The 23,882-nt window shown below is 38.6% G+C and overlaps 1 protein-coding gene and 1 long non-coding RNA gene across 15 annotated transcripts in view; one reads left to right on the top strand and one right to left on the bottom strand.

Annotated features, from left to right (window-relative positions):
* The window catches only part of CEP170 (centrosomal protein 170), a 124,630-nt gene that overhangs the window by 75,480 nt on the left and 25,268 nt on the right, over window positions 1-23,882 (top strand). For 7 of the 14 annotated variants that reach the window (XM_049633833.1, XM_049633822.1, XM_049633826.1 and 4 more), the window contains 5 exons: window positions 2,807-3,450; window positions 14,198-14,347; window positions 16,871-16,997; window positions 18,584-18,655; window positions 19,381-21,195. In XM_049633833.1, coding sequence (XP_049489790.1) covers window positions 2,807-3,450; window positions 14,198-14,347; window positions 16,871-16,997; window positions 18,584-18,655; window positions 19,381-21,195 — 2,808 coding nt within the window. The remainder of the gene's footprint in view (window positions 1-2,806; window positions 3,451-14,197; window positions 14,348-16,870; window positions 16,998-18,583; window positions 18,656-19,380; window positions 21,196-23,882) is intronic. The other 7 variants (XM_049633830.1, XM_049633831.1, XM_049633836.1 and 4 more) reach the window with 5 other exon arrangements.
* Window positions 1-23,882, bottom strand: part of LOC125925092 (uncharacterized) — a 187,511-nt gene that overhangs the window by 40,003 nt on the left and 123,626 nt on the right. The window lies entirely within an intron of this gene.

Here is a 23,882-nt window from a genome sequence, read left to right on the forward strand (position 1 = left end):
ATTTTTAAGCCATCATTTTTAGCCATTCTCTTCTTGAACAAGGCCCATCTGTAAGCCTGATTCCAAACACAGGCATTAATGCCCATAATCACACTGTATCTGTGCATTAATGATATTTAAAAATTTTACCAGAAATTATACAAATTGCTGTTTTCCCTCAAAGTTGATTTATGGGTAGACACATGTTCTAGTATATTGCCATCGCTCAGAACTCTTCTTTTGGATTGGCTTTCAGACCATTTTACAAAAAAAATATCTTTGTGAATATAACTCATTTTTGGTTCAAGATAGATCCATTTTATTGCTCCAGTTATATTTATAAATGACATTTGACTTTTTCCCAAAGTCAGATATGCCATCATTAGACAAAGAATTTCCACAATCTAGGTAGGATGTTGAAAGTGTATACATAGACTTTAAATAAAGGTAACAATTTTACATTAATTAGACTTCCAGCAATTATTTGAATCAGTCTCAAAAATTAAAAGTAAGTAAAATAAAAGCAAAAACCTTTGCTCCTACAAGAGTAAAGTGCACGCGCTTTGGGACAGTGAAGAAAATCATGCTCACAAAGCCCGTACACTTTTCCCTTTAGGAGACTTGCAGCTTCTTTTGACCACAACGTCTGACCTGGTACAGCTAACCTGCCCCCAAAAATACTGAACAGACTTCAACATATTTAGGCGTGGTTGATGGTAGACAACACAGAAACTCGGAGAGGAGAGTTTCCCAGTGATTTTTGTTGTTGAGTACAAAGAGAAATTGCAGTTCTTGCCAGGGGTCTCCCCTTTTGTAACACTGAGAAATACAAGAAGGAATAGCAATACTCCATGAAAGAAAATGGCTACTCCATAAAAAGTTTTAAACTGTAACTTAAAAAATACCAAAGGACCCAACACCACTTAAGTGCCAAATTTTACACGTTGGTACAAGAGCTGAAGTCTTGTAAAGATGGTGTTTTCATGTTGTATGTGTGTGCTGTGTGGGCTATTTGGTCTTATTGGTACAGAAATTTAGAGTTTAGTTATTACTGGCTCTTGGAAACTGGATTCCTTTTCAGTTCAGCCAGTGCAACAATGAAAAAGATTGTAAAATAGCATGTTTTCAATGAGTTTTATATTTAAATTAGTGGTTTAGTTTGGTTTTGCGTTCCATTTGCTATCCCTGATTCCTTGCTTAATTGCCTGAGGGTGGGGATTCCATTAATTAAACACCTGTTTGGGGTTTTATTCTTTTCAGATTGCATTTTGAATAATTGCTAATTTGAAGAAAGATTTTCAGATTTGTTGTATCTGATGTTTATGACATTCGTCAGTTTTGTTTTGCTGGGAAGTGCCTCCCTTCGTGTTGGTTTAATTCTCTCCCTTGGCTTCCCTTGCCTGTGACTTTTTCAAAACATTACCCTTTTCTGTGGATTCTTTCTATCTTCTGAGTCTTCTCACACCTTTTATGTACATTTTTACAACTAGTCTTCTGTTAAATCATTAGCACCAGTTGGTAACCTCTAAGTACATTTAAAACAAAAAAAAGAACCCCATGAGTATTAAAATTCCCCTTTCTCTTTTGGATGTGTGCCCTTTGCCCCTCCCAGCCAATGCATCGTCCAGTTCTGATCATTGTCTTGTTTGTTACTACATTATTCAGCAGGTCTTCAGATTTAGAATTTGTAGCCCAGGAAAGGTTTAAACTCAGGCTTGGGACTGGAAGCACTTTTCTTCCAATGAAGCCATCATTTAAGCCCTCATTTGTAATTCATTCAGTCTAAAATTGAATAATTTAGGAAGCATAGAAAAATTCTTGACCTTCAAAAAAATTTATGCTGTAATAATATAAGTATCATTTGATAAATTCTTCTAATGTACTTATTTAAATACTTAAAATTCTAAATCATTGAAAACTAATTTCTCTAATGTTTCACATTTAATCCCTAGTAGAACTATGAAGGGTAACAGAAAAGCTGTTAGGAACCTAATGTTTCAAAATTCAAACATATTCTAACTTGACTCTATATGCTTTATAGAGAAGACAGATTTTTAGCTGGTTATATTTAGCACCCTGCCATTTGCCCAGAAGGTGGTTAGATTTATATAGGATTTCATAGACGATGCTATTCTGTGATAGGCCTTTAGCATGCTTTATTTAACTCTTTGAAGCCACCAGAGTTTAGAGCACAAATGTAAATTTGCAAAACTTCTCATAGCTAGAAAGACACTTGTGGAGAAGTGTATAGTAATTGGTGGAAACTACAAATTTGCATCTTCGTATTAAAATTTTGTATACTTTTTATAAAAGTATGCTGTAGTTTTAGAAGTATTAAACATTGTCAAAACTCACCACATTTTATGGCATTTGTGTTCTATTTTACTGTGTAGTAATAAGCATCTCAGGAGGATCACTCTCTTTTCTCTTTTCCTCTCAGGCTAGAAGCCAATTTTTGATTGCTAAAGAAGGTATAAGGTTTGGAGGCCGGATTAACGTTTATTAATGTTATAAATACAGACTACCGCAGATGATATAGCATTGCTTATCTGTTAAGGCATTAATGAATCATTAGAAAGTTAAAAATTTGGAGAAAGAAAAGCAGTCCTATTCATTTATTTATAAAGGACCTCATTGTTGGTTGAGAAAATTTGAATGTGAGCGTTGCAGTTGAGGGAAGTTTGCCGAGCCTGTTACTGAAACGAACATATGACTGGGGTTGAAGAGGGGGAGGGGGCCAAAAGCAAGTAACACTTTTGTATACGCGTCTAATTTTCTACATGGGACTTTTTCCTTCCCTATTATGTGGCTTCTGTTTTGTGTCCAGGAAATAAACATGATGACGGTACACAGAGCGATTCAGAAAATGCTGGGGCCCACAGGCGCTGTAGCAAGCGTGCTGCTCTTGAGGAACACTTAAGGCGGCACCACTCCGAACAGAAAAAGCTGCAGAAGGCCCAGGCCACTGAGAAGCATCAAGACCAAGCTGTTGTAAGTCAAACTGCTTTTATGATTGCATTCTTTGACGAAGACAGTCCCAGAAAAAGACGGTCCTACTCTTTTACTCAGAGTGCGGGAATCTTGTGTCAGGAAACTACTTACTCGACACCACATACAAAACTTGAAAAAGCAAAATCTCCAACAGCAGATGCCAAAGTGGTTTCTTTGTCTTTCCAGACTAGCTCTACGCATCACAGAGGGGGGCATGGTGTTCCACATGGGAAATTGTTAAAACAGAAATCAGAGGAGCCATCGGTGTCCATTCCCTTCCTACAAACTGCATTATTGAGAAGTTCAGGGAGTCTTGGGCACAGACCAAGCCAGGAGATGGATAAAATGTTAAAAAATCAACCTACTTCTGCCACTTCTGAAAAGGATAATGATGATGACCAAAGTGACAAGGGTACTTATACCATTGAGTTAGAGAATCCCAACAGTGAGGAAGTGGAAGCAAGAAAAATGATTGACAAGGTAAATAATTGAAATTCGGGGATGGTGGTAGTTTTCTTTTGGTGTATTTGACTGTTGGAAATTATTGGAGGGTCAGCATGAAATGTTCTCATGCAGTCAGTGGCATGGGAACTTTAGGATTTTGTGAGGGAACTGCAAAACTAACATTAAAACCAAACTGCTTTCTGATTTTATTCTGCTGATCTTCTGAACTTGCCTGACTTCCACATGTAAAGTCCTTTATGTTTATAAGCTGTTTGGACCTTTTAAAGTTGTGTAAATATAAGATAGAGTTGTAAAACCGTGTACTTTGTGTGACCATTCTCACTCTGTGTTTACATAAAAAGCCAGGCTGCTCTGCCCCTGTTAATATAAACATAAACATCACCCGATGATATTCACCCGTGAATCTTGCCTACTGGTTTCATGTCAGAAATAGGTGAAAGTGTGTATGTTTTAGTCCATTTTGTTCTTTGTCCTTATTTTCTTTTCTTAATTTCTGTTCACTGCTGCCTTTGGAGATAGAAAAGAAGTGTATGGAAACAAAATCTGTTTCACTGTGATACTCTGAATTCAGCCACTTAAGTGTATGCCCAGCCATGATGATTATTTACATTTTAGACGTGTTCTTTGATGTTATTAGTTAATGTGTCTAATGATTGTGTTGTTTGGTTTTAAAAGCAGTTTTTAACAATTTTGCCTGTAGTTATGGAAAGTTGAATTTAGGATCAGCTGTTTGTTTTACCGTAGAAAATAACAGCTTAAGTTTGGTTACATGTTAACCTCTTGTTTAAGTTCTTGTTACTCAGTGTGAGCAGCATTAGCGTCACTTAAGAGCCTACTAGAAATCCCAGAGACTCTTAGCCCTGATCTAAACAGGCCGAATCAGAATCTGCTTTAAAAGCAAGATCTGCGGGTGATAATTCGTATGCACTTTAACTTTTGAGAGGCACTAGTTCAGGTGAGGGGTTCACGGAGCGGGCTTTCAGGGAGTCGAAGAGGTCCACCTTTGGGAGGTAGGAAAATTATTAAGACTTTTAGTTTTATTTTTTTAGTCTTTGTTTACACGTTGGAGTGTGTTCTGTAGTGTATGCAATCTGTTACTACACGGATAGACATGTATATAATTTATTGAGGAACACATGCTCAAAACTGTTTACTGTTGGAGTGTATGACACCAAACTTTCAGAGACCCATTAGTCTAAGAGAAATAAAGCAAGTAAGAAGCAGATGAATAAAGTGAGTTTTCCAGTTGTATTAAAAGAAGTCTAAGAACATTCTGTCTGGTCATTGAGAACAAGGATATCGCTATCTAAAATACTGTCACATGCAAAATAAAGGAATAGGTTTGAAAAGGAGAATGATAAGTTTTAGAATTCAGATTAATAATGATTTTGATCGTATCATGCCTTTGTTTGGTTTATGGATATTATGATCATAGTGGTCAATGTTTTCTCTACTAGGTTATTTCACGGTGAGGGATTATATTGTAGTATTGAAGAACATGAGCATCTGCAGGCAGACAGATCTGCGATTAAGTTAAACTCTGCACGTACCAGATATGTGTCCTTGAGTAAAGTAACCTCTTTGAACCTTTCTTTTTTTCTAAAATGGAAGAAAGTTCACCAGGTTTTATAAAAAGAATTCAAATATATAATTCAAATAATACACAATGCCTGTCTTGTAATAAGACATCTAAAAATGTTAGCTATGTTATTACCCTTACCAAGAGTCTCCACATACGGATCTCTACACAAGGTATGGATAAATGCTGGAAAGTGTTTTCAGCCTGAAAGAGTCAAATCTGAAGCCCAAGGGGAAGTGCAAGGGAGCAGCCTGTCCAGGATAGCAGAAAGCCAAAAAACAAGTGCACATGACCCTGGTACACATGACCCTTAGGAAACGGCTGGATGGAAAGGGTGACCACAAAACCTGCTGCATACCTGCTGTGTGTAATTATCATGAGCATTTTTTCTTCAGTGGCAAATTATATGGTAACACTGTGGATAGAAGAGAAAACCAAGATTTTAAAGCGGCATTCCTTTAAGGGAGTAATGGTTCTATGTGAATGGTCATTCCTAGTTTGCATAAACCAGAAAACAAAGCTGCCCCTAACTATAGGAAACAGTCACTGGTTGTCTTGTGAATACAGAGAAAAAGAGCTGTGAGTCTACTCGTTGTGGTTAGAGCCAGAGGCCAAATTAGGTTAATGTCAGACTCTGGGAAACAAAAGCAGGGAAGCAGGAGTCAAATGTGTGAAGAAGATGAAGTAACCTGCAAGTGTGGCGAAAACAAAGACCAGGACTAGCCCGGAAGTGAGTGCTCTGGGAGGGTGTAGCAGTACATGCATCATATCAAGTTGCTTGGATGAGTTCAGGTGTGTGGATAGAAGTTGGGGCCTTAGCTGCTTTCCATCTAAATTTCATTGTTTGGCCCTGAAAACTTGCATTTAGTCTCTTACCCTTTTCACTCCATCATTTGAAAACCGGTTTATTTCATTGATTTGTTTTCACAGCCTTTATTCAACATCAACTGTATGCCAAGCTTTGTGTTAGAAGAGAGAGGTTCAAGTTGAAAAGACAGAGTTCTTCCCTTCGAAACATGAGTCTGTAGAGGAATGGAAATGCACAAGTAAAAACATGAATTAGAATAGTAATGCTGAGTGCTTTGATAGACATAAGCTATTGGAGGAAGGGTGCCAGTAGCCTCCAAGAAAAGATCTCAGGTTAAACATCCCACCTTCAGAGAAGTTTTTGGCCGAGCAGTCTAAAGAGACCTGCGTAGGCACTCACTGTCAAGTCAGCCTGTTTGATTTTAATCATAAGCTTTATCACTACTTAACACTTTCCTATTTATTCACCTTCCCATTCCCCCAAATACGTGTGCACACATGAATGTAAACTCCATAACTGTGGGAACCTAGTGCCTGGCATTTTACGTGTCTTCAATACGGAATTTAATTGCCAACTGAGCTCATTTTTAAGCAGGTGGAATCAATCCCATAACAGGCGTGGTAAAGTAGGGTTTTTCAGAAATATGGAGCACTCTGTTCCAAATATGGAGCATGAGAGTGTGGAGGACCTGTTCAGAGGACCACAGTTATTTTAGACAGGTGAGATCAGACTAGATATTGAAGGCCCCTGTGTATCATACTAAGGACTTTAGATATTTTAATGCTGGAGGAGAATCCCTGAAAACTCTTAAATAGGGCAGTGACATCTAATCATTGTCAGAAGTGTGAAGAAAGGATTGGAAACAGAAAGCAATTAAAAAGCTGCTGGTGTGTCCAGTATTCATTTGGATAGAAACATCTGAGTCTTAGATAAGATATCTGGGCTAAAGTACTAAGTTGGGAAATATCAAGGAGTAGCTCTGTGCAAAATAATAGATGAGATTACTTAGAAAGAATGTACAGAGGGAGAGGAGACAAAGTATGAAGTTCTTAGCAACACCAACATTGGTGGACAAAAGGAATACGAGTGAACAAAGGAGGCTGAAAAGGATTGAACACAAGAAACAGAAAATAGCACATTGGAATCAAAAAGCAGTAAGCCACAGTATCGCATGATAATAGCATTGAATGCCTCTTCAATTTTTCCCCCAAATACATCATATTCCTGGGCCTAAACAAGTTAATTAGGACAGGTATAATTTAGGAGAAGTTGCATGTAGTTAAAATAGGATCTCTTTAAAGAAATTACCAAGCTGAAATACTGTATCTTTGTTTTTCTGTGCTGGTTGTAGTCAGAAGGTAACCAAAATATCCCCTCACCAAACTCCAGGTTATGGGATTACAGCATTTTGGTTCATGTTGTTGTTGTGTGGTTGTCAGTAGGTAGCCTTATTTTATGCATTGTCCCCAAATTCACTTCTTTTTATAACACAAATGCCTGTTGTTTATGAAGACCTCTTAAGTTTTATGTCTAAGCTTACATGGAGATGCGCTATGATAAGAAAATGCTGTTCACTGCCTGGATGAAAGGTAACTGCCTTCCATAGTACTGATAGCCTCCCAGCCCTCCCTTGTCTGGCCTTCCTCTGGGACCTAGAGAACCCATCACAGTAACCAGTTTCTTCTTCCCACTCCTCTATCGAAACAGACCCTGCTGAGGGAAGAGGAGGATGTTATGAGGGCAATTTCCTAGTCTTCCAGGCAAAGGGAGAAAAACTTGTAGTGAGAACAGAAAGCTAAATATTAACAACAAGAAAAAAAAATTGGTCAAAAAAATTGGCTTGAGGTGCTCTTTTGAAAAAAGTACTTTCCATAAGTTTCCTGCCTTGAGTTTTGATTCCTGTCCATATATCCCCCAAAATACCTCTTCTCAGCATAGTCTCTTCTCTCATGGGCCTTGTGTCTACTGGTGCTGCTCTGCAGGCAGCAAGTGGTAGGGAAGAATCCAGAACCAGGAAAACTATGACAAGACTGGAAACACAGGATGAAGAATATCTACAGCCCAAAGAAAGTCAGTGCTGAGAACCTGAATCCAGCTGTAAGCAGTTTGGAATAGGGGATATTACAAACCTTGAAGTCCACAGCAAGACTTCAGATTCGACCAAGTCAGAGCCAGGGGAACCCTGATAAACCTGAGTCAAAATCTGGGTGACAGTGCCCGACGGAACACAGAAAGGCAGCACATCCCAGGTCCACTCAGACTCAGGGTCCGACGTGCGTGGGAACTAAGACAAGGAGATCAGCTCAGAGCCTTGAGTAAGAAGAGAGGACCTTGATAACAGGCCGCATTTTGATTTGGACTTCATGTTTGCTTCCACTTTGTGCCAATCCAGGAACAATCTGAGTTCCCGGGCCAAAGCAAACAGCAGTTCTTAGCCAGCAAATTCTGAGGGCTTCGTTTTTCTTCCTCTAATACTAATCTTTCTTGCCCTCTCTTCACTGATCATTTTTTTCTTTTAATCTGTATCACAAGGATATACTTTTGGTCACTGTGATTATGGCTCCTTGCCCCTTCTCAGCTCTCCTTCGTAGCCCTCCTCAGGTACAGGAAACCCTCTCCTGCTGTGTTCCCAGAGCTTCACAACTGAACCCTCACCTTTCTTCATCAGTTGAAAGCTTAACATTTACTAGGTTTTCCCCCTTTCCTTCCTGTGTTATTATATGAAATCCTACTGACTTTCCTGCTTAACAGTACTTGCCACCTAGAGTGCTTTCACACACCTAGCTCCTTCTCCGTATTCATGCTCAGAGACTTTCTCTCCCCACCCTGCCCAAGTAGCCCTGGCATTCACCTCTGCTCTCTCTGTATCACATTACCATGTTTTATTTTCCTTATAGAACTCCCCTCTAGCTAGTTTATATCCTGCCTGGCCTTTCTAGAATGACCCGGTTTGTCAGATCACTTCTGTATCTCTTGTGCTTGTTAGAACAGTGCCTGGCACATAGCAGACACTCAATCCCTTTTTAATGAATGGATGAGAAAGAAAACTGCATGACCTGGTTTTTAATTTCTGTCAATATTTGTATGTGGTTAAGCTATAGATAAGCTGCTTTATTTAGTGAATTTGTGGATTGGTCACTTTCAGCCAGTCCTCCACAAACAGGTTTTGCTGTATTTTTTATTTGCTGAAACTAGTTTGTATCTTGATCCTAACATAACTTGTTAAAATGGGTCGTTTAAAACCTTGATGTGTCATTTAAAACCTTGTATGTGTTATAAGCTTTGCTTTGTCAGTAGAAAGCTGAGGAGTATAGGTTGTATTAGAAGAAATCCATGTGTTTAAGTCTTAGGGGAGTTGCCTTGATTAGTAGGAGACTGGGCATGCCTTTACGTTTCTAGCAATACCCAGCTAACAGCACTTAGAAATCCGCTTGGCAAGGAAAAGGTAACATGGTCATTGATGAACAGCCATATTTTAGACACGAAAGGAAGGAATGCATGTCAAGAAAATGAGCCATAAAGAGAGAAATTGGACATTTTAAGTGTAGAAGCAGGAGATTAGACCTGAGCATAATTTGAGGACATGAAAGGAGGAGCTAACAGAAGATGTTAAGCAGTGCTGGAAAGGCAAGAGGTCGTGGATATAACTCCTAAGGAACGGAAGAGTCAAGGCGCACGGGGTAGGGCAGGGAGAGGGCAAAGTTCTGAGAGCATGTTTTTACCCAGACAGAAGTAAAAAGGAACAGGATCAAACTAGATGGTGACTTTTTTAAAAAACTGAGGTAAAATTCACATAACTTTCACCATTTTAGCCATTTAAAGTGTATATTTCATTGGCTTTGGGCACATTTACAAAGTTATACAACCACCAGCACTGTCTAATTCCAGGACATTTTTGTCACCCCAGAAAGAGACGCCAAACCCAGTTCCATTTCCCCCAGCCCCTGGCAGCCACTAATCTACTTTCTGTGTCTGGATTTACTTCTTCTGGGCCTTTCGTATATAAATGGAAAGTCATACAGTGTGTGGCCTTTGGTGACTGGCTGCTTTCACAAGCATAAAGCTTCCAAGGTTCAACCTTGATGTAGCATGTATCAGTATTTCATCCTTTTTATGACTAATAACACCATTGTGTGGATAGACCACATTTTATCTGTCCATTCATCTATTGATGACATTTGGGCCATTTCCACCTTTGGCTATTGTGAATAATACTGCTGTGGACGTGCATGTACGCATGTTTGTATCCCATGATAAAATATAAAATGTCTCTCTTAACCCCATTCTGAGCTCTTTTTTCCTAAAATTTTAAATGCGTTTTAAATTTAAAAGTTGATTACAAATATGTTCTAAAAATCACAGTGTTAAACATTTAGAGCCATTTATTCCATTGATTTTTAAAGGATTTTTCTTTCCAAAAGTGAAATTAGATTTTTATGAAAAATTACATGTTTGAACAAATTCTCCTCTATAAAGTCATCCTGATTTTGTTCCCTGATGTTAGAAGCTAGGATTCTGCATAGTTCTTAACGTATCAAGTGATTTTCATGGGAACCTTTGCTGTTGACTTGAACTGGTAGAGACCCTGCTCTCTCTACCTAGGAGGTCCTTGCTCATTGAGGAAAGCGTTGTCCTGGTCATCTGAGGTTGAGCCTTGACACCCTGATTGATATACTAATGCAGTACTGTCTTCAGTTGCTAATTTAAAATAAACCCAGAAAAGCTTGATACTTAACCTACCATTGTGTTTCTTATTTCTGTGGAAAGTTGAAACCTGAATTTCAACTGATTTGGAAAGTGTTTTAACTAATAAATTAAGGATTATTGCTGTTGAATTACCATTTTGCTCAGCATTTGTACCTATTACTATTTTTATATGCCCAAGTCTTCTCCCTTTCAACACGCCTTTTCACACTGGTCTCTTCCCTGTCACAATAAACAAAGCTCCTTATCTGATGTTACCAAAAATAATTTGACCTCCCTTTATGAGTATTTAGTAGGTGGGATATTTACCCCCATGAAAATTGACCCTGTACTCTTTGGTTTGATATACCGTTATTCCCTCTCCCACCCCAGCTCTCCAATTTCAGAATTAGGAACTGTGGACATTTTCTGTACAGTCTGAGCTTTTAAATAATGACACTGATGATAACATGCTAGTGAAAAAACCAAGGTCACACTTTTCACAGGCTTGGTTTGTATTGCACATACTGGTCCTTTATCATCTAGAGAATGTTTCATTTCTTTAAATTTAAAACTTAAAGAGCTTACGGAAATTTTAACTACAGAGTGCCCTTGCATGGTTCAGGTGACAGTCTCTTTTTTTTTTTTAGGCTTCTTGTATTAGACTTGAGCTCCTTGAGAGCAAGGGCTGAGTTATGTAAATTTTTGAAGCCCCTATGGCAGCTAGCCCAGTAGCCTACAAAGAGTAAGTACCATACCTCAGTCCCAGGTTGTTAAAATTAGAGTAGTTGCTGAGACATAGATGTGAAATCCCAAGGTAAGATACCAAATATCACATGCATTCATTCAAAGGAAAGGGGTAAAGCGTGTTCCATAATGCTGAGAGTGGAATGACGAGGGAAGTGCCATCTTTTTACCCGAGACCTAGAAGCCACAGGAGGGGTCACAGGTCACTCCCTAAACTAGAGATGCACCTGCTTGGATCAAAGCCCCTAGAGGCATGAACACTTTCCACCCCTGGCGTGAATGAGTTCTCTTTAAACCTCTCCCAGACCCACAGAGCTCTGACAGTGCAAGTTCTAAAAGAAAATTTTTCTTCCCATCTATTCCTCCTTTCTTTTGCCCCCATCTGGAAGAATTAGAAACTGACAAACTTGGTGTGCAGGGCCCTGCCTAACAATCAGACAGGCATCTGATCTCTCTCCCTTCCTCACTTTAGACTTCCAGCCTAAAAAAGTCCCTAGCTGAATGAGAGAACCAGATTTTACACATATCAAGTTGGGGGGTGTGATTGAGCCCAGAGAAGGGAAGAGAATCATGAGCCTGATTAACATATAGTGCGTTCGAAACACCTTTGAGCCATCTGTGAGGAGAGATGACAGGCAAGCATCTGTCTGTAGTTGGAAATTGAAGAGAAGCTTGGATGTGGATGAAATCACCCAGGGACAAAGTTTATAATGAAAAGAGAAAATGTAGCAAACTTGGTCTGAAGTGTGGTCCAACTCTTGATTCATATGTCAGATTGTATGTACTTTTCGAAATGTGAAAATTTTAATAGCTTTAAAGTACACAGACACAGCGTGTTTATGTCCTCTTGGTTTTCACGTGAAAGTCCTCACGAGGGGATGTTTTTGCACCTAGACACAAACAGGAAGATCTAGATTTCAAGCTGGGCTGGTCGTTGCTATCATTAATTTTCCAGAACACTCAAAAATATAGGTAGGAACTTTGAAGACTTCTTTTTCCACACAGTAGTGCTTCAGGCCCTATTACTTGTTTGGGCACAAATAGTGATTTAACTTCTTTGACAGATGTGTGTATAATTGTCTCCGATGCTTTGCAAGGAATCTGTGGAAAGTCATCTGAGTGTTCTTTCTGTCCGACGTCAGCCCCTCTTCCCTAGAAGCGTTACTTCTTTGTGTCTGTGTCTTTTGTTGTCATTTCAAAATAGCTTCAGAGTGATTTGGAGAGATTATATTTTGTTTGAAACTTGTGGTGCTTCTATGTTTGAGGAAAGCAAGTTTTGCAAGTCCATTTTGAGTGTGAAGTGTCCAAGTAAATGTTACCAAGTCAGAAAATCACCTGAGATCATTTGCAAATTAACATGCCAGAGAGATACCACATGCACATACTCACACCTGGGTGTTTTTATCTTTTACTTCCAAACTTGAGTTAGATTTTTATTCCTCGTAATCATAAAAATAAGGAAATAAATTTGGAGTTCAGTGACTTAAGCTAGAAAAATTTCTCAGTGTTCTTGTAAGACAGTCCTAAAAACTCGAGTAGCTCTAATTTGCTTTCTTTACAAGTGACACTAGAGGCCGAACACACAGGACAGTATACACAGTATTTTTACTGTTGTTGTTGTTGTTGAACTTACTAATTCTGATGTTTAACAAAATGAAACAGGTTTGTTTTTTCCCTTCTGTAAACTTCCATGTGCTTCCATGTATTACTAAAATCCATATTTGATTTAAAGTTAGTAATATACAATTTGCTTCTAAAGCAAAGGTAATTTGAATATTGAGTGCTTCAACAGAATACTAAATCACAATTTTTGAAAACTATACAGTTCTATTTGAGTTAAATATTAAGTAATAAGGCCATCTAGTGGTAAAATTTCCAAGTTTCAGTGAATTTGAGAATGATGTTTCCTTTACTAAATGTAGACTTCAGAATTTATCAGATGTGATCAGGCAATCATTGAAAAGCTTTCTAGAAAATAGTTTAACCTAAGGTATTTTCCCCTTTTTATACCAAAAAAGGCCCTTTGGTTATGTTCCTAAGATCTTTTCTACAAAGCACCAATTCAAACACATAGTATTTTTCTTGATTGTAATAATTAGAGCCACAAATAACACCTATGAATAATGCTTGAGAGACTTAATAGTAAATAAAATGGAACGTTGCAGTTTTTGTAGTTACAACCTTTTTCCAATCTGTTTGGCAACATCAGGGCCTATTTACGTGCCAGGAAGTCAGTCAGACTCAGATCCTCCCCTTGATCAAGCATATGATTATTGGTCTCTGTATTTAAATATTTCACAAGTGTTGACCACAGTCATCCTGCTTATTGAAAATGCTGATCTGTGAGAGTAGACCCAAGATCTGCATTTCAAAGGCCTTTCAATGATTTTTTTTTTTTTTTAGGCAAAAAATGTTTGATGATCTCACTGTATTCCATACAGAGATCATACAACAAACTCTGTTCTTCGGGACCTTAGAAAATTCTAAGTATAATTTAGTTCATATAGATAAACGTTAAACATTTGTTAAGAAAGAAAAGGTAAAATCAGCCTTATGTTTACAGTTTTGCAACATGCCTCTTTCCTAAAAATAAAAGAGCAAAGAGATAAGCTGAAAACAAGCCAAAGTGTATTCTTTCCTAATTTTGCATTATTATAGTATTTAACATTATTAACACCTTTTAGTAAATCAAATGTAATATCCTGGATATTTCTTACTTATCAAACAGAAGTTTGCTACATATTAAAAAGGATAGTTTGATTTACATGAGCTGCCACACCCAATTTTCCTCTCCAACCTTCACTCCCTGTCCTTAAATAAGTTTCCCTGATTATTGAATTACCTGTTGAAATTAGAATATTTTTATTTGCCTCTGAAGTTACTGATAATATTCATATTAATCTGGTGCTCAGACTTTTCATTTATAAAATAATTTCTTCTCTTAGGTATTTGGAGTAGATGACAATCAGGATTATAATAGGCCTATTATTAATGAGAAACATAAAGACCTGATAAAAGATTGGGCTCTCAATTCTGCTGCGGTAGTAATGGAAGAAAGAAAGCCACTGAGTACACCTGGATTTCACAACTCAGAGGTATACATCTCTTCCTCATATGTGACTTTTACACACATGAAATGTGAATTTTTATCATTTGTAGTTATATTATTTTAAGTAACTGATATACTCCTTTGAAAATTCTTCTAAAAACTAAATTCTCACAACTGAATTTGTTTCTAATAAAAGCCTAAAGCAATTTTTGCAGTAATTCTGTTTCAGTTTTTGTTATTTCTTTTAAATTATGTTACTCTGTTCATCGGTGAAGGGAAAATGTTAATTTCAGTAAGCAGTTAATGAACTCACTGCTCTGATTGGCATTATGAGATAAAAGGAAAAGTATACTCCAGTAGTACTTCCTAGGAGGGCCCGTAGTTAGAATGGAAAGATCTGTAGATCTTTCTGTCATGCCAGGAAGGATGTGCCCAGTAGTGCCTGGCAGATAGAATTTCTATACCTGAATAAGTGCCAGTGCAGTACAGCCCCCGATGTTGTTAGAATGACCTGAAGTTAGTCAAGGATGGCTTGGTTAGCAAGCTTGGGGAGTCAGCATGGGTGCAGTAGAGCTACGAAGACCTGAGCTCAGGTCCCAGAATTGCCACATTTGTCCAAGTGCCCTTGTGTCGTCTTAGCTGCAGTTTTATCGTCTGTGCAGTTGGGATTTTTGATAAAACCTACTTACAGGGAGTTCAGTGAAGTATGTAAAGCACTCAGCATAGTAATTGCCTGAGATCTGTGCCCTCAACAAATGGTTATTCCCTTATTGGAAGTGATACTAGAAACTTCATTCCAGTGATATGTCAAAAATAAATGTAAAAAAAAATATGTAACTGAGAAGTATTAATTCATTATAATGTATTCAATCAGAGCTAACATCCAGTAGGAACTTTCTCGTGCCATTTTACAAATATGGAAACTGAAATATGTAGACCAAGGTCATAAAACTAGCACCTTGTGGAGCCAGAATGTGAACCGTAAGCAGCCCTGTTTTCTTAATTCATTCTCTTACTCAGTATGCTACACCACCTCTCCAGAAATGAGTTAATTTATACAAATGGCAAATAAAACAATCACAAATGAAATGTTACCTTTGTCAGAAACATAAATAGAATATTTCTATAGACAGGGAAATCCACCTATCCGTTTATTAATGTTAAAATGGTCCCTTTATGGCGTGCCTATTCCTGAAAGCTGTTAAAGCATTTCTTGCATTTCAGTGTTCTGTTTCCTTCCTTGATCGTACAGAACTGTAATTCTGGTTTCCGTTTCATAAGATGCTTAATTTACTTACTGAAAACAAGTGATACTTATGCGAGGCAGTGTTCTGGTGTTCTGATTACCAGGAATGGTTCTGGTGACCATGAACTTTTATATAAGACTCCCTCTTCCCTTCCCCATCCCCTCAACCCATCCCAAGTGGAATTGATATATAGCCCAGTATGTACCTGCCGTGGAGAGAATCTCCGACACAGGGCATGAGAACCTCTTCACAGAACATAAGTGTGTGTGTCAGTGAAGGTGGGAGGGGCTCTGGTACTTCCTTCCTGCTGAGAAGCATGAGCAGTTAGTAGAGTCTTGAAAGGGACTTCAAGGATCCAGCAGGTTTTGGAATCCTTAGGCTTCATTGTGTGCAAGTCACTGTATACTTACTGCTTTAACCTATTCTGGAAGTCGTTTTCTGTAGCCTGTTTGAAATATTCATCAGTTTTTAGCCTGTAAATCTGATACTTAAGATAGTGTTTTGAATCATTTGTAATACAGTTTTGGTGATAGCCTTCCATTCCTTAGTTGTCATTCCAGTCTCAAAATTAAGATTTGACTTATTTTTTTTGTGAGGGAACATAATTTTTTTTCTGTACTCCCTAGGTCTTGCCTGGATTGCCCTCAAGTTACCATTCTATGTCCATAAGTCTGTAGAGCCATTTCATGAATTAAATTCCATTTCACATTTGACTATGAAAGTTCAGAGAGTACTTGCCTTAAGGCCAGATCTAGACATGTGCAGGTCTAGGCTCAGACTAAAGGCTGAGTGATTTCTAGCTTCTTCTGGAAACAGCGAAGTGTTGTAAAAAGAAGTCTAGAGCTTTGGGTTTGTTTTTGAAATCCTTGAAGACACGACCTGGCAGATTTAATGTTCCTTGAGACTCTGGAACCAGTCCGCATCCTAGAATCACGTAGAGGGCCAGAGAACAACTTAGGAATAGATCTTTAGACTCCTGCTCCAGAGACAGAAGCAGAGCCAGCCTCAGTGTGGTAGCCGTGAGGCCCTGGTGACACACCCACGTGTATCCAGCCGCAGAAAATGTTAAGCTCCAAGCATTTATTTTAGTGCCATCGTTAGTATTTAATAAGTAGAGAAAATTATACTACGTTTACAGTAATGATAAGATGTAGTTAAAAGGGGTACCTAGAGACTTTTCATTCTATATCTGAGGACATTTAATAAATGATAATATAGCAATGTGAATTTTAAATACGGCTTCTTATGACAAGATAATGTAACTAAATAGAATTCTCTCTTGTCTAAATAGGCTATTTCGTTCCCTTATTTTCCTCCTTTAGGAAGGCACATCTTCATCAGGAAACAAACGCTGGGTTTCACAGTGGGCTAGTTTGGCTGCAAACCACACAAGACATGATCAAGAAGAAAGGATAATGGAATTATCTGCACCTGTTCCTTTAGAGAATGGTATTTTCTTCCTCTTGGTCTCTTTTTTGTGAATCAGCTTTGTAAAAAACAAGCTAAATCTGCATAGTGAGAAGTAAATTAAACCTAAATAAACAAATCACATATTCTCATGCTTATTTTACATATATGATTTTATTTGCACTAATAATGCAGGTATCATTAAAATAAAACCCTAACTGAAGATGATTTGAAGATGAAATATATATATATATATATATATATGTATGTATTTTTATATATGACATGTAAAAATGAAAATTTTAAATTTTCTAAATTACAGTTCTAAATTACAACATTCATTAATATCATTAATACAACAAATATTTAAATGCTACTTTGTGCATTTAAAAAACATTCAATACAGTTCAATAAAAAAGAATACACACTTAATTTACTTAATGTATCTTTTCAAGTCTGTGTAATGTGATTTTTATTACCTTCTAGTAATATTTCTGTGAACTAAGTTTCCTTAAAATAAAAATGAAATTTTATGCCTAATGATTTTATTTTAGATTCAGTTAATTACATTCTTAATTTAAAAACCCTCAAGGAGAATTTGCTGTGACTTTTTATGTGTATTCTTAATTTTGTTATTGTTGAAAACAAATGAAAATTTATTTTGCCCCTGGCTTATGGCACCCCAAAAATCTGGTTTAGGAATTTTGTAAACATTACTCAGCAAGGATTTGAGCAGGGTACTAGAAAAGGTATATCATTTACTTACTATAGAAATTAGAAGTAATTGATAGTATTCCCAAAAATCAAAGACTGAATGATCTGCAGATTGATTAACATAAACTGGTCACTTTTCGGGGAAACAAGGCACCCAAACAGAGAGGGTCAGAGGGGCTAGATAAACTTACCAAAGAACCCATTATAAAATTAGTAAGCATTAGCTGTAGAAGGCAAAATTCTACCCTTGTTACAAAATAAAACAAACTGCCTGGCCCTCATTATCTCATTTCTGTTTTATCATGTTCTTTTTTTTTTTTTTTAATGTTTTTTTTATTTTTGAGAGGCAGAGCGCAAGCAGGGGAGGGGCAGGGAGGGAGACACAGGATCAGAAGCAGATGCCAGACTCTGAGCTGTCAGCACAGAGCCTGATGCGGGACTCAAACTCACGAACTGTGAGATCATGACCTGAGCCAAAGTCGGATGCTCAACTGACTGAGCCACCCAGGTGCTCCTATTTCATCATATTCTAAATTATTTAACTGATAAATCCACTTAAATCTTAAAATATTCTTGTTAAACATTCATCTTATGTGTGTTAGGAGCAGGACAGTGTGAGAAATGCTAGAAAAATAAAAAAAGATAAAACGGTTCTTACATTTTAGCGCTTCAAGTAGTATCAAGGAGCCAAGACATAATACAGTAACTTAACAATAATTGCTGAAGTTGAATCAGTAAGTTTAGTAGCTATTTTCCTGCATCATACCATTACATTGCTGTGAAATTTAAATGTTAAATTTTCAGCATTATAAGGGGAAAAAAGACTTACAGAAGCTATGTCTTAGTATCTTGTATCCGCTTATCTCCCAAAGATTAGAATGCTTTATATGTTAATTTATATTTCCCTTTGTCAGAAATGTGTTCCATTTATAGAAGTCAGGAAAATCCTGAAGCATTCTCAATTTCTCTAACATGGAAACATCAAAGTATGTATTTTCTCTTTGGCTTCTACTTAATTGTAAAAAGAGAAAGTGATCATGTATTTGTATATGAGGTGTTAATATGCCAGAAGACCATAATTTAAAAATCCCTCAGTGTTTAAAATTATGACAAGTCCTGTGATCTTGTTTCACATTCACACTTTTTAAAATTCTTTTAATTGGTGTTAAAATTTTTTTTTTTTTTAGAAAACCTAATAAAGGTTTGCATTTTCCGTTTTACTTAGGAAATCCAAACTTGTCATTCTTTCAGATAGATAACAGTGCGCATTAAAAGCTAAATATATTATTCTTATATAATTGGAAGTGTTTATTTAGGCCTTCTCTGTGCAATTCTGTAAAACAGCTTCTTGAGCAAAATCTCATGGGTGGAATACATCACAAAAGCAAAAATGAACACAGTGACCTTCCCTGCCATAAAATACATTGAAAGAAAAAGAGAGCAGCGGATATAGGAGTAAGATCAGATGACCCCAGTTTTCATCTCCTAAAACTGCCTGTCTTGACTCCCCTGTTAGTAATCTGCCTGTTTTATGTCTTGGCACTGTACTTGCTTTTGAAACTACTCTGTTACCATGTTGGTATGTTTATTCAGAGTTTTCTTGTACATCAAGCCATTTCTTAACTTACACGGCAAAATCTAATTAATAGGGTACTCTGTATTTGTACCTTTCTGCCCTAATACATTTATTCTTTGTGGTTTTATTTTATAGATACAGACATCAGTGAGTCTGGCATTTCAGTGAGAAGTACTGGCTCAGCAACGTCCTTGGTCAGTCAGGGAGAGAGGAGGAGACGCACCCTTCCTCAGCTTCCCAGTGAAGAAAAGTCCAAGATTCTAACACAGAGGTCAGAGATAGGAGAAAAACAAGACACAGAACTTCAGGAGAAAGAAGCACCCACGCAGGTATACCAGAAAGATAAGCAGGATGCCGACAGAGCCCTGAGCAAGATGAACAGGGCAGTGAATGGTGAGGCTGTTAAAACTGGCGGAGACAATAAAACCTTGCTTCACTTGGGCAGCTCTTCTGGGAAGGACAAAAGTGAAAGTGATAAGGAAACTTCTTTGGTGAAGCAAACGTTAGCTAAAATTCAGCAACAAGAACAAAAAGAACAGGCGCAGTGGACGCCTACCAAGTTGTCTTCTTCAAAAAATGTTTCGGGTCAGATAGATAGGTGTCGGGAGGAATCTTTTAAACAGGAGTCACAACCTCAAGAAAAAATTCCAGGACACTCTACAAGCAAAGGAGAAAGGGTGATACAAAATGAGGGCAAGCGAAGAAAAGCGGAGGAGGTTCTGAAAGGTCAGTCTTCAAAGGGCGGAGACAAGAAGGAATCCTCCAAGTCCTTAGTGCGACAAGGAAGCTTCACTATAGAAAAACCTAGCCCCAACATACCCATAGAACTTATCCCCCACATAAATAAGCAGACGTCATCTACACCCCCTTCTCTAGCGTTGACAGCTGCCAGCAGAATACGAGAAAGAAGTGACTCTATGGATACTGATTCTAGTATGGACACAACCCTTATTCTAAAAGACACAGAAGCAGTAATGGCTTTTCTAGAAGCCAAACTGCGTGAAGATAATAAAACTGACGAAGGCCCAGATACTCCCAGTTACAATAGAGACAACTCTATTTCACCAGAATCTGATGTGGACACAGCTAGTACAATCAGTCTGGTTACTGGAGAGACTGAAAGAAAGTCAACCCAAAAGCGAAAGAGTTTCACTAGTCTCTATAAAGACAGATGTTCCACAGGTTCTCCTTCCAAAGATATTACAAAATCGTCCTCTTCAGGTGGTAGGGAGAAAATTGAGAAGAAAACGAAAAGTCGTTCCACAGATGTAGGTTCAAGAGCAGATGGTCGTAAATTTGTACAGTCCAGTGGAAGAATAAGACAGCCTTCTGTAGACCTAACAGACGACGACCAGACCTCTAGTGTACCTCATTCTGCGATCTCTGATATTATGTCCTCTGATCAGGAAACTTACTCTTGTAAACCTCATGGAAGGACTCCACTTACCTCAACTGATGAGCATGCACATTCCAAACTGGAAGGAGGCAAAGTGACTAAATCTAAGACTTCTCCCGTCACACCTGGATCATCCAGTAAGTCAACCACTCTTCCGCGGCCACGACCCACCAGGACTTCCCTCTTGCGCAGAGCACGGCTTGGCGAAGTGTCCGACAGTGAACTGGCTGATGCTGACAAAGCATCTGTTGCCTCTGAAGTGTCCACCACCAGTTCCACGTCCAAGCCCCCCACGGGAAGGCGTAACATCTCTCGGATTGATTTATTGGCTCAGCCCCGTCGAACAAGGCTTGGCTCATTGTCGGCTCGCAGTGACTCTGAAGCAACCATCTCTAGAGGTAGTGCCTCCTCACGGACTGCAGAGGCCATCATTAGAAGCGGAGCCAGACTCGTACCTTCAGATAAATTTTCTCCTAGAATTAGAGCTAACAGTATCTCTCGACTATCAGACTCCAAGGTCAAAAGTATGACCTCAGCACATGGCTCTCCTTCAGGTAATTGGGTCCAGACTTTTTATAATATTAGCATATTTCTTTTATGTTTTGGGACTCCTTTCTTTCTTTCTTTCTTTTTTTTTTTTAAATAAGTGTCTAGTATTACTTCTAAAAATATTCAACAGAGAGGTTATGCTGTAAGAGGGTATTTTCTCCTATAAAAATTATTTTTGTTAGCTTAGTAAATGGAAATTCAGACATTACACACCCTTCCAGTTAATGACCTAGGGCAAAATAGTGATTTCAAAATTAGAAGTATATGGAACCTATTTAGGAGTTTTAGTTGCCTGCTTGGCGAGGCATCTGGACCCGTGTGTCAGAATTAGAGGAGGAATGGTATCTGGTTTAAATAATAGGAATAACATTGAACTGCTAAAAGTATGTGGCTGATTCTTAAATATCCTCACGTGATTCAAAGCCCTTAACCTGAAGAAAAGCAGTATACCTTTTATTATTCCTTTCAGGGCTAAGTGAAATAATTGCCGTTTTACCCTTTCTTTCCCATTTATTTAGAAATGTCTCATATACTTTTTTTTTTTAATTTTTTTTTTAACGTTTATTTATTTTTGAGACAGAGAGAGACAGAGCATGAACGGGGGAGGGTGAGAGAGAGAGGGAGACACAGAATCTGAAACAGGCTCCAGGCTCTGAGCGGTCAGCACAGAGCCCGACTCGGGGCTCGAACTCACGGACCGCGAGATTATGACCCGAGCCGAAGTCGGATGCTTAACCGACTGAGCCACCCAGGCGCCCCTCGTATACTTTTTAAGGTTCAATCTGTTTGTGGTTGGGGCAGGTGAAGACTAATCCATGGTTTATTTCAGTGGAAGAAGATGGATCCATGAGATAATCACTAAGCACATATGGGTCACACTGGGCTATAGACATGTAACTGGTTGTGAGCATTATCTCCTGAAGCCCTGTGCTATCATTGAGCTAAAGTAATTAGCAATCATCGAATGTAACAGTTCCAAAAGTTACTTCCTCCCCACCGAATTTAACTGCCTCTAGTATATTTGTCTGTACCTTCGTATTCAGAGCTGCAGCCAGTGAGAGTATGTGCATGGCCAGAGATGTGACCCAGATATTTGTATGTCTCCTGTGAGCATGGTATCATTACTTCATAATCGGCCTCACCCCTGGGTGTGGCTGGAAGGGCCAGTGTGGGGAAGCCTGCTGTTAAAAGACTTAAAAATTTCTTGTCAGCAAGCATCCAAGTGAGCTGAGTCTTGCGGGGAGAGTGAGGGGAAGGTTGGTCTGCAGTCCTATGTTCATAGTTTGGAATCTACCTCTCTGTGGCCTACAAGACCCCGAACAATGCTCCTTATTTTATTTTTTCACTTTTTATTCCTCCTGTCTCCTTCCCACTGCTGCTTGCCTCCCCTGCACTCACATCTCCCTCCCTCCCGGTTAGTGGCTGTGGTGATGATGGTCAGAACTGTGGTAGGAACGGTCATAGGCTGAAGATAGGTAACATACAATCACGATTCCAAAAGAATGGACAGTGATTCCCTTATCAGCGCCATCTTCCTTCTGCGCTTCAGGCTTTCACTGGTGGTTCATGCAGTTTTTGCAGGTGTTTTAAAACTGACTGCTGTCTTCTGGTTTATGTTTACCTATCGTTTTCCTGTCGTTCCTTATGGCCCTACCTCTTCAATTCACATTTCCTTTGTGCTGCATTCTGTGACGCGTAGCGCGATCAGATCTCTTCTGCCACGTTGCCTGTTTGCTCACCCATCTCTGTTTAGCACAAGAGAAGTGTCACACTTTTCTCCTGTCTTACCATGAGCCGTAACGCAAGCTGTGTGTCCCCGAGTAGCGTGGAGCAGTTCCTTCTGTACTGGTCGTCTGGTCCTTAACACGAGTGCTGTGGTTCTGCTCCTCAGTACGTAACAGGAGGGGCTTACGTGAGATGCAAGCCAAGTACCATTACTTAAGCACGTCTAAAAAACCACTGTAAGATGCCATGTCTAAAGATAAACTTTGTTTTCTGCCTTGAATCCAGAACTTGATAAACATGCAGTTTTCTGTATGCAAAAAGTACCTTGAATTCAGTGTAATGAAATCCCCTAGGATAAATTGAGGTATGTGATGTGGGCCTTCTTCATACATAACAGCAGTGTATTAAATAATTCAAACCATGGCATTCAAAGGCTGGAAGGGTTATTCACTTCAGGTAACTAAGGGCAAGATATGAAATCATGTGCCCTGTTCACACAGCTATGGCAGGAGAAGAAGTCAAGGCCTTTTCCTTCCCAGCCTCTGGCTTCTTCCACGTCTAGTCTGGCTCTCAGAAATAGTCTTTACCTGCTTGCTTGCAAGCTGCCAGGGGATGGCTGGAATCTACTGGATTATTTTCAGGAGTATATACAAGGCCACTGTACCGTGTATTTGATATATTGTGCACTGTAATCTGTGTAATCCTGATTTACTGAGTTCATGTTCTGTGTTCCACCTTGTGATCCAGGATTGTTAATGCACATTCTCTCAAGATACACTTTTATATCTTATTACATCTTATCTGGAAGGACAAAGCTAGGATCTTTTAGTCAGTGATAAGGTATTAAAACAGTTACATTGGGTAGGTAATAAAACAGCAGTAAGAAAAACAGACACTTTTTTGGTCTAGTGGCTAATTGGGGTGTCTTTGATGTCATGACATTTCTATTTAAGAAAATTATAATATC

Source organism: Panthera uncia, chromosome F1 (genome assembly GCF_023721935.1).
Source record: "Panthera uncia isolate 11264 chromosome F1, Puncia_PCG_1.0, whole genome shotgun sequence".
Classification (NCBI taxonomy): domain Eukaryota; kingdom Metazoa; phylum Chordata; class Mammalia; order Carnivora; family Felidae; genus Panthera; species Panthera uncia.